The sequence below is a fragment of the Erpetoichthys calabaricus genome, chromosome 11 (assembly GCF_900747795.2).
Source record: "Erpetoichthys calabaricus chromosome 11, fErpCal1.3, whole genome shotgun sequence".
In the NCBI taxonomy this organism is placed as follows: Eukaryota; Metazoa; Chordata; class Cladistia; order Polypteriformes; family Polypteridae; genus Erpetoichthys; species Erpetoichthys calabaricus.
This window is the reverse complement of record NC_041404.2, coordinates 21,652,355-21,669,389: the sequence shown is the minus strand read 5'-3', so window position 1 is coordinate 21,669,389 and position 17,035 is coordinate 21,652,355. Positions and strand designations below refer to the sequence as shown.

At 35.5% G+C, this 17,035-nt stretch overlaps 1 protein-coding gene across 1 annotated transcript in view; it reads left to right on the top strand.

The window, feature by feature from the left end:
• The window catches only part of LOC114660236 (leucine--tRNA ligase, cytoplasmic-like), a 73,542-nt gene that overhangs the window by 28,507 nt on the left and 28,000 nt on the right, over window positions 1-17,035 (top strand). The window contains exons 17-24 of the mRNA XM_028812791.2: window positions 3,567-3,632; window positions 9,748-9,830; window positions 11,244-11,382; window positions 12,545-12,757; window positions 13,796-13,853; window positions 13,969-14,032; window positions 15,781-15,964; window positions 16,170-16,260. Of these exons, the coding sequence (XP_028668624.1) occupies window positions 3,567-3,632; window positions 9,748-9,830; window positions 11,244-11,382; window positions 12,545-12,757; window positions 13,796-13,853; window positions 13,969-14,032; window positions 15,781-15,964; window positions 16,170-16,260 (898 nt within the window). The remainder of the gene's footprint in view (window positions 1-3,566; window positions 3,633-9,747; window positions 9,831-11,243; window positions 11,383-12,544; window positions 12,758-13,795; window positions 13,854-13,968; window positions 14,033-15,780; window positions 15,965-16,169; window positions 16,261-17,035) is intronic.

Here is a 17,035-nt window from a genome sequence, read left to right as displayed (position 1 = left end):
ATGCAGCTGCAGAGTCTGATTTATTCAACCTTACTTTTATTATAATTATTCAATATATTATTAATTTGATTTGATTTGTTGTTGATGGTTCTTTAATGTACAAAATACAAAAATATAATCATTATCTTGCAGTTTACTCCTCAAGTATCCATCTCCATATCTGAGTATACGAGAAAGTCTAGGAGAGACCACTCCTGATTTTTGTTTAGTAATGTTATTCCTTTTTAGTGACCTACCGTATATACAGTAATCCCTCGCTATATCGCGCTTCGCCTTTCGCGGTTTCACTCTATCGCGGATTTTATATGTAAGCATATTTAAATATATATCGCAGATTTTTTGCTGGTTCACGGATTTCTGCGGTCTTTTAATTTCTGGTACATGCTTCCTCAGTTGGTTTGCCCAGTTGATTTCATACAAGGGACGCTATTGGTAGATGGCTGAGAAGCTACCCAACTTAATTTTCTCTCTCTCTCTCGCGCTGACATTCTCTGATCCTGACTAGGGGGATTGAGCAGGGGGGCTGTTCACACACCTAGACTATACGGACGCTCGTCTACAAATGCTGAAAGATTATTTTCACGTTGCTACCTTCTGTGCAGCTGCTTTGTGAAGCGACATGCTGCAGGATGCTTCGCATACTTAAAAGCACGCAGGGCACGTATTGATTTTTGCTTGTTTGTTTTTCTCTGTCTCTCTCTCTCTTTGTCTGCTCCTGACGGAGGGGATGTGAGCTGCCGCCTTCAACAGCTTTGTGCCGTGGTGCTTCGCATACTTAAAAGCCAAACAGCCCTATTGATTTGTTTGCTTTCTTCTCTCTATCTGTCTGACATTATCTGCTCCTGATGCGCACTCCTTTGAAGAGGAAGATATGTTTGCATTCTTTTAATTGTGAGACGGAACTGTCATCTCTGTCTTGTCATGGAGCAGAGTTTAAACTTTTGAAAAAGAGACAAATGTTTGTTTGCAGTGTTTGAATAAAGTTCCTGTCTCTCTACAATTTCCCGTGTTTCTATGCAAATCTGTGACCCAAGCATGACAATATAAAAATAACCATATAAACATATGGTTTCTACTTCGCGGATTTTCACCTTTTGCGGGGGGGTTCTGGAACGCAACCCCCGCGATGGAGGAGGGATTACTGTACTCGCATTTAAGTTCTCCCGCAGATAAGTCAGGGCTTGATTTGACCATATTATTTCCGGTATTTTATAATGTCGGTCGTGTTAAGTCAAATGCAGAAAACTCCCACTATTGATTCAAGAGATTATGACATGCTAACTTCCACCTGACTAACCTTGGAGCACACTGCCTTTTTTTCTATGTATTATGCCTATGTGACCACATGGTAATACCCAAACTTTTCCAATGTGACCTTTGCATGGTTTTGTGTTTTTTGTTTCTCACACCCTTATACACCTTTATCATAAGAGCATCCCTTATCTATGATGGAGCATTACATTGGAAGAAAATATGAGACTGGTTTTAAATTAAAAGTCATTGAAGTGGCAAAAGAAATTGGTAACTGCGCTGCTGCAACTAAATTCGATGTGTCTGAGAAACTGGTGCAAGATTGGTGGAAGCAAGAAAATGTAAAAAAAAAAAAAAAAAACAACGAAGTGTTGTATTTTTGAACAGGCGTATAAGTCGAGGTCTGATTTTATGGTCGATTTTTTGGGGTTCAACACCAGACTTATACGCGAGTATATCCTGCTAATGCAGTTAATGAGTAACAATCAAAAATGCTACAATTGCTTTGAAAGATATCTGATAACTGTGATTAAGTAGTAGTTTGTTTTTGGAAGTTTTTTTTTTCTCTCATTACAACTGATTCCTACTTCTGTAGTAATAGTTTAATCTTGATTGCCAACTGAAAAGACTGGATAAAACAGGCATTCTAATTTTTTTTCCCCAGAAAGGTTTAAGGTAATTTTGAGGTTTTTTTTTTTGTTTTTTTTTGGGACGCTGTGTAAAACGTAAATGCAATGATTTGCAAATCTCATAAACCCATATTTTATTCTAATATAATAGAACACAGAAAACATATCAAATATTTAAACTGAGAAAATGTACCATTTAAGAACATAAGGTTGAATTTGAATGGCAGCAACAAAGTTGGGACAGGACCATGTTTACGACTGTGTAGAATCCCCTCTTCTTTTACCAACAGTCTGTAAATGTCTGGGAACAGAGGAGACCAGTTGCTGGACTTTTGGGAAAGGAATGTTTTCCCATTCTTGTCTCATACAGGATTCTAGCCGCTCAACAGTCCTGGGTCATCTTTGTTGTATTTTTCATTTCATGATGCGCCAAATGTTTTGAATTGGTGATAGGTCTGGACTAAAGGCAGACAAGTTCAGCAGCTAGACTCTTCTACTACGGAGCCATGCTGTAGTAATAGATGCAGTATGCGTTTTACTATTGTATTGCTGAAATATGCAAGCCCTTCCTGAAAAAGATGTTGTGTGGATGGGAGCATATGTTGCTCTAAAACCTGTATATACTGTACCTTTCACCATTGATGGTGCCTTTCCAGATGTGCAAACTGCCAATTCCATGGGCACTAATGCAGCCCCTTACCATCAGTGACGCAGGCTTTTGAACTGATAACAAGAAGGATGGTCTCTCTGCTCTTTAGTCCAGAGGATGCAGTGTTCCTCTTTTCCAGAAAGAATTTCACATTTCGATTTGTCTGACCACAGAAAAGTTTTCCACTTTGCCTCAGTTCATTTTAAATGAGCTTTGGGCCAGAGAAAATGGCTGTCTTTCTGGATAAAGTTCACATATGGCTTCTTCTTTGCATAATAGATCTTTAACCTGCATTTGTTGATGGCATGGCGAACTGTGTTCACAGACAATGATATCCTGAAGTGTTCCTGAGCCCATGCAGTGATTTCTATGACAGAATCATGTCTGTTTTTAATGCAGTGCCGCCTGAGAGTCCAAAGATCATGGGCATGCAATATTGATTTTCAACCATCCCTTGTGCACAGAGATTTGTCCAGATACTCAGAATCATTTGATGATATTTTGTACTGTAGATGGTGAGATATTCAAAGTTTATTCAAATTTTATTTTGAGGAACATTATTCTGAAATTGTTCCACAATTTGTAGATAGACAGGTTCACCAATCTGCAAAATACTATCTTTATTTGTGAGAGACTTAGCCTCTCTAAGGTGCACTTTTTATACCCAGTCCTATTACTATCCTGTTGCCAGTTAATTAGTTACAAAATGATCCTCCAGCAGTTTCTTTTTAGTACCACTTACTTTTACAGCCTCTTGTTGCAACTATCCCAACTTTTTTGAGACATGTTGCTGCCATCAAATTCAAAATGAGGTAATATTTTTCATTGAAAAAAGCATCTCACTTTCAGCATTTGATATGTGTTTTCTATGTTCTATTGTGAACAAAATAAGGGTTTATGAGATTTGAAAATCATTCCATTCTGTTCCAACTTTTTTGGAATTAGGGTTGTAAATTATAGCAGTTTAAAAGTACAGTATTTGGTAACCCAAAAGTACACCAATTGTATAATGTGTATTATATGAATTGTCTTAACAGGTATTTGGATTATGGTGACAATAACTGGAAAGAGGGAGCCTCTGTGTGCTTGAAATCTCTTGAAACGTAAGGAGTTTCTACTAATCTTTAAATTGTATAAAAAACTATTTTTTTAATATGCAATGTAGTATTTTTTATGAAAGTATAATAAAACATCTCAAGGTGTATTTTTAAGAATAAAACGTTTCAAAAATGTAATTCATAGCAATATTTGTTCAGAAATTGTTATTCTAAATTTTATTGGAAATGGCCACTAAAATTAGTATAAGGTTTAGTTAAAATGAATGTTGGATGGCAGTGCATAATGTTAGCCTCTTACATTCCTGGTAATGATTATGGTTAATTAAATACAGTAACTGAGCACTTCTGGTGAGAAGTTACCTGAAAGCAAAACTTGAATGCTATGTCAGTTCAGCTTGTTTTTGTATATACATTTATTTTGCACTTTTGCTTAACAAGCCTAGAGCACTGTACAAATTTACAAATATATTAGTTGATATAAACCACAAAATTAAACAAAAATAAATCCATATATAATAATATTGTAGTAATCTTATAAGTATGTAAAGTAGAAGAATATATGTGACTGTAAGCCAAGGCATCTGGCAATGAAAAGGAGAAAATCAAAATTTTTCACAGCAATGTGGGTTCAAATTTAAACCCTAGACTCTGCAAAAGTGGGGCAGATGTGGAAACCACTCTACCATTGTTTGCACTGCAATAAATAATAGTATAATAATGGACAAAAAAAGTGTAATAAGCAGTAAATGTACAAATAACCAACTTGAATCTCTCAGTTAAGCATCCATAACAGTAACCATGTACAACATTAAACAAACCACTGCCCTTTTATCAAGGAGTCTATTTGCCATCTCTCCATTATAATAATAAAAAAAAAAAAAATCCTGCAGAGAAACAGTAGGGTGTCGAGATGTGATCTTCATGTTAAGATCACAACAACATTTATTTATATAGCACATTTTCATACAAAAAGTAGCTCAAAGTGCTTTACATAATGAAGAAAAGAAAAATAAAAGACAAAATGAGAAATTAAAATAAGGCAACATTAGTTAACATAGAAAAGGAGTAAGGTCCGATGGCCACGGTGGACAGAAAAAACAAAAAAAAACTCCAGAAAGCTGGAGAAAAAAATAAAATCTGTAGGGGTTCCAGGCCACGAGACCGCCCAGTCCCCTCTGGGCATTCTACCTAACATAAATGAAATAGTCCTCTTTGTAGTTAGGGTTCTCACGGAGTCACTTGATGCTGATGGTCATACAGACTTCTGGCTTTTAATCCATCCATCATTTTTGGAACATCATGGTACTTAAAGTAGATGGTTGTGCCACCACCAAAAGGACACCGGAAAAGGAAACAGAAGAGAGAATAGGGGTTAGTACAGATTTTAGAGCCACCATAAATGGTTTTTTATAATGAATTGGATATACAGAGTATCAGGATTAAATTACAGTGAAGTTATGAGAAGGCCATGTTAAAGTAACATGTTTTCAGCAGTTTTTTTAAAGTGCTCCACTGTATTAGCCTGGCGAATTCCTACTGGCAGGCTATTCCAGATTTTAGTTGCATAACAGCAGAAGGCCGCCTCACCACTTTTTTTAAGTTTTGCTCTTGGAATTCTAAGGAGACACTCAGTTGAGGATCTGAGGTTGTGATTTGGAATATAAGACGTCAGACATTCCGATATATAGGATGGGACGAGATTATTTAAGGCTTTATAAACCATAAGCAAAATTTTAAAGTCAATCCTGAATGACACAGGTAACCAGTGTAGTGACATCAAAACTGGAGAGATGTGCTCGGATTTTCTTTTCCTGGTAAGGATTCTAGCAGCTGCATTCTGCACTAGTTGCAAACGATTTATGTCTTTTTTTGGGTAGTCCTGAGAGGAGTGCGTTACAGTAATCTAGTCGACTGAAAACAAACGCATGAACTAATTTCTCAGCATCTTTCAATGATATAAGAGGTCTAGCTTTTGCTATGTTTCTTAAGTGAAAAAATGATGTCCTAGTGATCTGATTAATATGTGATTTAAAATTTAGATTACAGTCAACAGTTACCCCTAAGCTTTTTACCTCCATTTTGACTTTTAATCCTAATGCTTCCAATTTATTTCTAATAGCCTCATTGTATCCATTATTGCCAATTACCAAGATTTCAGTTTTCTCTTTATTTAATTGAGAAAGTTACTATTCATCCATTCTGAAATACAAGTCAGACATTGTGTTAGTGACTCAAGAGATTCGGGGTCATCAGGCGCTATTGACAAATACAGCTGTGTGTCATTAGCATAGCTGTGGTAGCTCACGTTGTGCCCTGAGATAATCTGACCAAATGGAAGCATGTAGATTGAGAAGAGCAGCGGACCCAGGATAGAGCCTTGTGGAACACCATATAGGATATCATGTGTCTTTGAGTTGTAATTACCACAACTAACAAAGAATTTTCTCCCTGCCAGGTAGGATTCAAACCAATTTAAGATACTGCCAGAGAGGCCCACCCACTGACTAAGGCAATTCTTAAGAATATTATGATCAATGTTGTCAAATGCGGCACTCAGATCTAAGAGGATGAGAACAGATAAATGGCCTCTGTCTGCATTTACCTGCAAATCATTTACTACTTTAACGAGTGCAGTTTCTGTGCTGTGATTTGTTCTAAAACCTGACTGAAATTTATCAATAATGGCATGTTTATTGAGGTGGTCATTTAACTGCATAATGACTGCCTTCACTAGAATTTTACTTAAGAAAGGCAGGTTAGAGATGGGTCTATAATTTTCAAGAGCAGAGGGGTCGAGATTATTTTTCTTAAGTAGGGGTTTAATTACAGCAGTCTTAAGACAGTCTGGGAAGACCCCTGTATCTAATGACGAATTTACTATGTCAAGAACATTATCAATTAGCATGCCTGATACTTCTTTAAAAAAATTTGTTAGTATTGGGTCAAGGACGCAGGTGGAGGGTTTCATTTGAGAAATTATTTTATGTAAATCAGGTAAATCTATCCTAGTGAAACAGTTCAATTTGTTTATAACGGAATACTGGGATTTAGGAGGATCCTTAGTGTTGGGGAGATATACTATTTTATTTCGAATATCATTCATTTTTTGATTGAAAAATACAGCGATAGCCTCACAGGTTTTACTTGAAGTACTTAGGATGCATTCCTTTGAGTTACTTGGGTTTAACAGACGATCAATCGTTGAGAATAAGACTCTGGGATTACTAGCATTGTTATTTATAATCTTAGAGAAATAGCAGCGCCTCTCAAGATGGACTGTGTTATTGTATTCTGTTATTTTAACTTTTAATATTTCATAGTGGATAGTTAGTTTAGTCTTCCTCCATTTACGCTCAGCTCTACGGCATGCTGTCTTTAAATCAGACACTCTTTGGGTCTTCCATGGTATAACAATGCTAGAAGATTTTTTAACTGTCTTTTCAGGTGCAACTATGTCAACAGCAGCTCTCACCTTAGTATTAAATCTTTCCACCTTACTATTTACATTATCCTCGCTATAATAGTTGGCACTATAAACGGACTGACTGCTTAGAATGTTTGTAAGTTTTAAAGCTGCTGATGAGTCAAAGAAGCGTTTTTTAACAATATGCTTCTCATGAATGTTTTCTTTCATTATTTCTATATTAAAAAGTAGAAGAAAATGGTCTGATAGACCAATATCAATGACCTGTTTTATATCAACATTTAGTCCTTTAGTAATCACTAAGTCTAACGTATGACCTGCTTTATGTGTAGGCTGATTAACGAACTGTCTCAAATCAAAAGAGTCCAGGAGGTTCATAAATTCTTTTACTTTTTGGTCACACTGATTATCTATATGAAAATTAAAGTCGCCGACTATTAAGAGTCTAAAGAGATTGGCCACGGAGCATCTCGCGGAGACCTTAAACATGAGACTTTGTGTCAAGAGATTGACCCAGGACCGTCTCGCGATGACATAGAACATGAGATTCTTGCAAGACACGACCTACTTACAACCAAATAAGAGCACGGGCAGCAACACACTGTCGTGTTTTGACTTTGAGCACACACAGACCCAGGGCTCTCAGCGCATATAAAGTGTATAAGGACAATACGTTATAGTTGAAACGTAGACGACAAAGCGAAGAAGAAAGCAGCGCAGAGAAAAGAGACTCAAAAGCTTTCGAGAGACAAAAAAGAAAAAGAATAATCTAGGTGCAAATTCATAAAATAAGGAAAGTAATTATCAACCCGGAACAAGTGGAATTGGAAAAAAGTACGTCCAATCCGGACGTTGGCGCTATACACATACAGAGCAGGTTAGAGATTATGAAAGCAATGGAATTTGAAAGGCTCAAAAAAACCAAAAAAAAAACGGTGTGATACACATGTGGAGAAAGTTAAAGAATAAGAAAGTAGGAAAATTAGAAAGTATAAAAAAAGAAAGTAATGATTGCAGTAGCGCAAACAAACGGGAATTATTACTTGAAAAGGGAAAATAATCACCACGGACCAGGTGTCATTGAAACAAAAGCAGGATAAAGCAAGGTCAGAAATAAAAGACAGAGTAGAAAACAAAGTAAAACATCATAAAGAGGTTAAAAAACAAGGGGACCAAACACATGCAGAGCAGGTTAGAGATAATGAAAACTGGAATTCAAAAGCCTCAAAAAAAATGTAGGCGCGAAACACATGCAGAGCAAGATACAGAATATGAAAGCAGAAAAAACAACAGTGTCAAAACAAAGAAAGAAATTATTACTTGGAGAAATAACGAAAAGGCGAATAGAGATCGAATATATGGACATTGGTGATATGTCAGAAGTAAGTAAATATTTGTAAGGCTTTGAAGTTTAAGTCAAGAGAATTTCAAAAATGGAGTTGCATTTATTGGTTACTTTGTAAAAAAAATTAACTGCTGATGATGTGGATCGTTTTGTCTGTGCTGAAATTCCAAACAGAGAAATCTATCCTGAATTATGGTACGAAGTCATAAAACACGTCTCACTGACCTCATTAAAAAGATTCAGCACATTGGGACTCGAAAGATTCCAAGTATTGTTTTTACAGAAGTTCAGAAATAAAAGTGAAACTAATGAAATAGCAACAATTCAAAGAAAAAAAAACTCTTAAAAGTGTATATCCGGAAAAGCAAAAACGGGGGTTGGCAAGCGAAGCGAGCAGGGTCTTACATACTGTTCAATAACACAAACTGAATGTTCTCACTGTTGAATAAAAACAAGAGGAAAGAACTACATCAGCGATTATTTGCACTTGCCATAGTTCCTTTATTGCAGGTTTGGCTGTTAACTTTCTTATAAAGCAGATTAATTTTGGCTACTTTTTCATGGTTTCCATTTTATATGAGTGGTTTTCTTCATTATAATGATGTTGCACCTCGGCATAAATTTCTAGGATACAAGAAGGTAATGGGACACATGCACATAACTCTCTAGCTCCTCTTTTCTATTTTCTGCTTTGACTCTCATGCTGTGTTTGATTTCATTTCATTTCATTGAGTAATAGATACAAGTTGGCTTAGTAAGATCAAATGTATCGACAAAATTAGTTTTGGAAAGGTTTCCCATAATCCTTTTCCTATATCTTAGGTGATATTGTGGCACATAGAAGGAGTGAGTCAGCAGCACTAACTTGAGTCCTGTGATCAGATTCGTGCTTAGAAAGTGCCTGTTTGGAGGTTACACATTTTTCATTATCTGTGTAGGTTTTTCTTCAGGTTCTACATTTGTCCTCTCTTGTCTGAAAGACCTGTATGATAGGTTAATTGGTGACTCTAAATTGGCTCAGTATGCGATGAACTGCTGCTGATAAAATACACATTCATAAAGTACACAAACACCTTAATAAAATACTTGTGTGGTAGTGTCATAAAGCGTTTGTTAAATGTTAAACTGTTGAAATTTAGTAAAGATTAACAAACCTATAGAATTCCATGGATGGCTTTATTGAGAATTTTGATTATTACCTGTTCAGTTGGTAAAACAATTAGTTCTGTAATTGTTTGTAAAATTTTCAGTTACAGAAGTTCAGTATGATGAGGTTACTTTTTATGTATTTTGTAGTAATCTTTTTCATAAATGATAAACTGATGAGTTAATGTTGGCATAATTTAGCACACTTTCTGTTTTTTACAATGTAAATAAAATTATATCCATAGATACTGTGAAGAGACCAGAAAGAATTTTGAAGCCACACTGGCTTGGTTGAAAGAACATGCTTGTTCCAGAACATATGGCTTAGGTGAGAATCATACTTTGAATTCTTAAGGGTGCTTCTATTACATTATATTCCATTTCTATTACATTTTCTCTTTAGCTTTTTTAAGGTTAATTAAGGGTTAGTATTCATGACCTGCTTATCCAAGCATTCATAAAATGATTTGCCTAGCCCATCTAATAAATGCAATATATAGACCATAAAATGAGGGGCAAGTGGAAAACTTTAAGTTTAAAGAAAACTGGCAGAGTGGTGGTGAAAGGCAGCTTGTAAATAGCATGCAGCAGCATTCAAGGTGTACAACATTTTGAAGGAACTTTGAAGCAAAACATGCTCGCATTAAATGGGGGCTATCAACTAAGGTGTAAAAAAGAGGGATACTGAACTAAATGTAGGCAGCCAGATGTCGCAGATTTTTGGGGCAGTCAAATAGATCAACCCTTTTCTAAGGTTCTCCCCTTATTCTTGAAAAATTGTATGTCCTGTTGTAGTAATTTATGCAGATATTGCTCTCTGTTACCACTCTTATCAGTACAGCATAACAGAAAAGATCTGAGCAATGAAATATTCTGTGAATGTAAACCTTTTAGATTTTATACAGCACTAGTCATTTGTCTGTTCCCTTGCAACTGTGTCTAGATAGCTTTCTTTGACCATGTATGCACTTTAGAAAAGATTGTTTCAACTGCAACATGTAGTTCTCAGACAGACAATGAATCGCCAAATCATTTCAGCTAAAAAAAGTACATTTTAAAATTAAGTAACTTTCTGCAATATGACACAGCTCTCAGTAACATGTTGGCTTGTTTTGATATACAATTTTATGGTTTGCAGCCTCTGAACTAGTCTGTTTTCTTTGCTGTGTAGTCTTTGTAGGTCTGATATGCTTAATTTGTTGTTTACAGTGCAGTAACCTAATATATAATCTAAATGGCTGTGTAGGACCTTCTTCTAGCTCATTATAAAGTAGATGTCATTTGAGTAAGTGATGTTAATGTGGATGAAATGTACAGTATGCATGTAAGTTCTAATCATATCATATAGTAGATAATTCAAATATGACAAAATTTAATTATGTCAAATGTTAATCATTATATTTAAACGTATGACAGCTTTCATTTGAACTAATTCTTGTTGATTCAGGTTAATATTTTACTGAAAAAGCAGGTTTATATCTGACACCTAAGGTATTTCTCAATGTATTCCCTTACAGCTTGTTTAAACATAGTAAGCTATTTTGAGATGATCTTTAGAGGGGTATAAGTATCACATGAATAGACACATCCGTTATAAAAGGCAACAAACCATACCCATATCCATCCCCAAGATCTGGAGCACTTTTTCTTTTGCAAATTACATTTATTCATTTGCACCTCTAGTGTATTTGTATTCACAGAAAATTGAAATGTGGCATGAAAATTTTTCTTTTATTTATAGGAACTCGTCTGCCGTGGGATGAGCAGTGGTTAATAGAGTCTCTGTCAGATTCTACCATATATATGGCTTTCTACACTGTAGCTCACCTTCTTCAGGGAGGCACTTTGAATGGACAGGGATCATCTCCACTTGGAATCAAGTATGGTTTGTACAGAGCAAGCTCTGAAAGGCATTGATGAATTTTTCAATGGTTTAAAGACTTTAAGCACCATGTTCATTTGTGAATTTTAATTAGAAAATCTGTTTTTATTTTTTTCGTTTTTCCATTTAATTCAAGTCCTCTGTGTACTTCTGCTTGATAATAATATATGTATGTATTGACATTTTAGTAGTTGCCATGAGTGCCCAAGACAAATATTGTAGTATAGGCATCTATGTTAAATCATGAGGTGTGAATTTCCCCTTGGGATTAATAGTGCGTGTCTGTCTGTCTGTCTTTTCTCCTGCTTCAGACTGTTAAATTCAAAACTCTAAAGTCAACTATAAAATTGTTTAGAGGTTGTTGTGATATTGACTTGTAACATGTGGAGTACACGTTTTATATACTACTTGATAATTAAATTACAAAATATTTTTTATAGAAATAATGTGGTCCTAGCAAGTTTTAACATTTTAGCATAAATTAAAGAAACATAACCTATGGAGATCTTCTTCTATACTTAGATCAATATCTCACGTTCACTGTAAGACAGCAATATATCATTTAAATGTTTAGAGCACCTTAAACATAGCTACATCATTGAGAATATATAGTACATCTGGTAATGCATGTTAGTGCAGTACTTTCTGGTAAACTAATATTTATTAATTTAGTGACAGCAATAAATAGTTCCCTGTTATCACTCACCTGTCAACCATGCACCTTACAGCTATAAATGGGAAAAGCAGGGTGCCTGTTATTCACATGGTCTCATCCTGCATCATATTGAGAGTAAATGAGAAGCAAATGCTTAAAGGCCACGGGTCATGTTTTAACAGGAAAGGATATTTAGGTGATATTTGGGGGATAAATACTGTACTAATTTTCCTTAACTTTATCATATTGTAATTGTTCTTTTAATACAATTTTTCTGTGGTGGGTTGGCACCCTGCCCAGGATTGGTTCCTGCCTTGTGCCCTGTGTTGGCTGGGATTGGCTACAGCAGACCCCCTGTGACCCTGTGTTCGGATTCAGCGGGTTGGAAAATGGATGGATGGATACAATTTTTGATGAAGAGATTGACATGTTCTTCAATTGTTTTTTTGCATATTGCAGTGTTAGTTACTTGTTGCCATTTTACCACCTGTAATTTTCTATACAGGCCAGATCAAATGACTAAAGAAGTATGGGATTACGTATTCTTTAAAAACTGCCCCTTTCCCAACACATCCATTCGTAAGGAGAGTCTACAGAAACTAAGGCGGGAATTTGAGTACTGGTATCCTGTGGATGTCCGTGCATCTGGGAAAGATCTTGTTCCAAATCACTTGACCTATTATCTTTATAATCATGTGGCTATGTGGCCTAATGACAGGTGAGTGGTTTTTAAAACTTTACTTTCAGTGGTTGAATTATTCCATCACTGTGAAAGTGTTTTTTTTTTTCTTTTTTTTTTTTATTTCTTATTTTGTTTTGCAGTGGGGGTTTCCTATCCTTAGTTTTACGCTGCTTTGAGCTTTGTTTTTATTTTTAGCTTGATTTTTGTGTTTAACCACCTTGGCATTATCCCCGAGCATCTCTTGGGCTCAGAATTCTGTGTAAATACAGTTAAGCCTGTGCGTCTCTCGGGTTAAACTGTTATGACCTGATGTAAAATGTCAAGCCCGAATAATGCTTGGGACAGTATTTTGTTACCATCTAATGGATAAAATAACATCATGCTGTTTATTTAAAAAAAAAAAAATGAACACAATAGCATGTGAATGATTAGCTATAAAATCAGTTTTAGAACCAACTGAAACTGAATGACATGGATAATGAAACTGATGCATATGGTACTGTATGATCGAAGCTCTGTGTTATGCCTGCTGACTTTAATCGTGTAACACTGCAGCAGGGTGTAGTTATGTACATGGCAAAAAACAAAAATGATTGCGATCAAGTTCAAGGATAAGAAAGGCATCTGCCTCCTAAGCACTGTTCATAACATAGCAACTCTTGATGTGCATATCAGGGGATATGTTCAAGTCACTAAGCCTTGTGCTGTGGTATCCTACAATATCACAGTGGGCATGTCCATCTCACGGATCAGGCACTGACATTCCTCCCTCTCAAGTATGTTTCTACTCTCCCAATTGTGACATCTACATCTGTGCAGTAAGCTAGACATTACTTTCCTACTGTGTTTATGTGGACGTTTTGGTACTTACAAGTTTCTATTACCTGTAATGACTTTTTTTCCTGCTTGTTTGGGGTGGAAATTTTTGGGGTAACCATAATGTTAAGGAAGCTACTAAGTGTTTGCTTACTGGCAGTATATACTGTAAATATGTCTCAGAAGGAGTCTTATATATGTAACAAATGAATAATGGCGTAAGTAAAAAGTTAAGGAATTTATTTATTTGTTCATTAGTGGAAAATGGCCTGTGTCAGTACGAGCTAATGGACATCTCCTCTTAAACTCTGAGAAGGTAAATAATTTTTTCCCATCTTTTCTGGATAACTTCATCAAAGTTATCTTTATCAAAAACAAACATGTTTGCAAAATGATTATTTGCTACAATAACCTGTTACTTTTCTCTGTAGATGTCAAAGTCTACTGGAAATTTTCTCACTCTGAGTGAAGCTGTTGACAAGTTTTCAGCAGATGGTAGGCTGTTACATTTATTTCTGTGCAGCAGCATAACCCATGATTAAATTTTGCTTTTGAACCTGTTTTATCTTTTCTGTTCTCTAGGTGAAGCAGGTTAGTTTCGTTTACCAGACATAGCTACAGCAGATTTTCCTTGCAGCCAAGCTTTTAATTAGAGGCTAATTCTGCTTTAACTGAAGTCTTTATTTGATTACCCTTGCTTGGTGTTTTGCTATTGTACTATACTCATATTATAATTGGTTTTTGCGTTCATATGAATTTTTTGCATAAGCCTCCTTGTTTATTACAGACTAGGCTCACCCGCCTTTTAAGGCGACCGACTTTTATCCTCAGTTTGTGTGTGCTCCATGTGTACATCAGGCATGTAAGTGTAGGGAGTGAGAATATCAAAGTGCCCATTCATAACATCTCCCGATGTTTTTATCTCCTTGAGTGCCTGTCCAAACTTGAAGTGTAGGACTCCATAATAATATACTTGAAACTCATAGGGGAACAACTCTCCTGCTGCCATTAGTTCAGAAATGGTACCATAAGTTTGAGACTTTGACATTTCAGTGAGATACTGAAACTCATTTGTATAAGAGATTCCTGACAGCATCATTGTAAATGGCTGAAACCTTAACCAATTACTTAAAACATGTTATACAATGTCAGCCCGAATTTGTACCGCTAAAGACAGAGTTTCATGCCTAAATAAGCTATAGATGAGAATAAGCAAGCACTATCTCCCCTGATATTTACTACGCGGTGAGGCATTTGTACTCCATCAACATTAATTATTTCCAGAGACATAATTTTGTCTATTTTTCCAGCGCATCGCGCACAAAAGCAAGGGAACAATGGGAGCACCAGAACTCTGCTCACATTGTGTCGCTTCATACCGCAAGCCGCAAGTAGTAAGTCTGTGATAAGCGGAATACCGCTACGCTTTGCACTCATGGGACGGAAGGACAATCCTGACCGCTTTTATATAGTAAGAAGATCTTACAATTTCACTGAAATTAATTTTAAAAACAATTTTCAATAAGCAAATAGATAGAAAACTGTGACCAGTATGTATATTGACTCTGTTAGATACAGTAGGTACATTTTTTTATAAAATATATTTAGGTAGAATAAAGTTCCTAGAGAAAAAAAGTTCCATGTTTAGGGTACTTTGCTGAAAGTACTGTTTTTGTACAAATGGAAAACACGTAACTGCAGGGGCATTTTAAATTCTCATCAGAAGTGCAGTATTTTGAAAGAAGAATTTAGTTAAACATCCAATAAAATACATAAACTAGTTTCTGATAAACGGTTTGCAGTAGGAACCTGAAGCTGCTATTTCTCTTGAGAATGACAACTGAGCACAGGTTGTGCAGAATACAGTTTTTGCTTTCTTATGTTGTGTTAGTAAAGTTATTTGTTTTATCAAAGGACATTAAATTCACTTATGGCTTATATCAGAGATACCTTGCTACATTTATTCATATTATACTGGGCCTGGATGTTAATATATTAGAACATTTTTATGTTATAGTTAATTTTTCGCCAACAACTGCAGTAATTTAGTATAAAACACATCTTCACTTCTATCTATTAATTTTTAAAATCTCGGTATGGAGGAGTTCATAATTTTCTGAAATTTTAGTTGCATAACTGTCTGGATTGTAATGTCATTTTAAATGAAATGACTAGAAGAAAAATATGCTTGGACTCCGTATTATAGTGTTTTTTTTTTCCACTCTCTCTGTCTCTGTTTTAAGGGATGCGACTAGCTCTTGCTGATGCTGGAGACACTGTGGAGGATGCTAATTTTGTTGAGACAATGGCAGATGCTGGAATTCTTCGTCTTTATACTTGGATAGAGTGGGTGAAGGAAATGATTGCCAGCCAAGACACTCTGAGAAGTGGTCCTGCTGACTCTTTCAATGACAGAGTCTTTGCTAGGTGTGTAGGGTGATTATTATCTTTTTGATTTAGAAGCATTTATGAAGCTCATTTACATGTTTTTGTGTTTGGTGGCTGGATAATTAATGTTTTTTGAGGTGAGATGGATTGTCTATCTAATGAAATGCTAATTGACCTTCAAAGTGAAGTCATTACTTTTATTCTGTTGTTGTGGCTCACTAACATTAATATCTTCCTGTTTCAGTGAAATGAATGCAGGCATAATAAAAACTGAGCAGCATTACCAGAAGATGATGTATAAAGAAGCTCTGAAAACTGGATTCTTTGAATTTCAGGTATGTTTTTCTATTAAATTTAGTCTTCAAAACATTTATTTGTGTTTTTTTTATTCACAATGACTGTAAATACTTCCTAAAATATTGTAGTTGTGCTATTACCCTTCATAAAGAATCAATAAACACATTATTTTAGTGTATTGGAGTGCATACCTGATTTCAGTAGGGTAAAATGAGATTCTGTATACGTATTTAGTTATTTATTCTGTAGAAAATAAATTTTTCATTGCTTTTGCAACATATCCTTCTGCTTGAACTTTGATTTTACTGTTCTTTTCAGTGTTCTACTACATGGCTTACCATTCCATCGCAGTCATGTAATTTTATTTTTTTGTCTGTTTGTTTAGCACAAGGCTGTGGTGGGCTAGATAATATTTGCTTCTTTTTATGCAGAAGAAATATATTTTCTCTTACATACACTACCTATTGCCCATTTGTCATTACATGCATTTTGAATTATAGCCAACCACTTTAGTTTTCTCCATCATAGTCAATCATTGTATATTTTACTGCATGATAGTCTACCTGAATATTGCTGGGTGTTTGCCTGGCAAAGTTTGTATTTTCAATTATATATATATATATATATATATATATATATATATATATATATATACACAGTAATCCCTCCTCCATCGCGGGGGTTGCGTTCCAGACCCCCCCCCCGGCGAAAGGTGAAAATCCGCGAAGTAGAAACCATATGTTTATATGGTTATTTTTATATTGTCATGCTTGGGTCATAGATTTGCACAGAAACACAAGAGGTTGTAGAGAG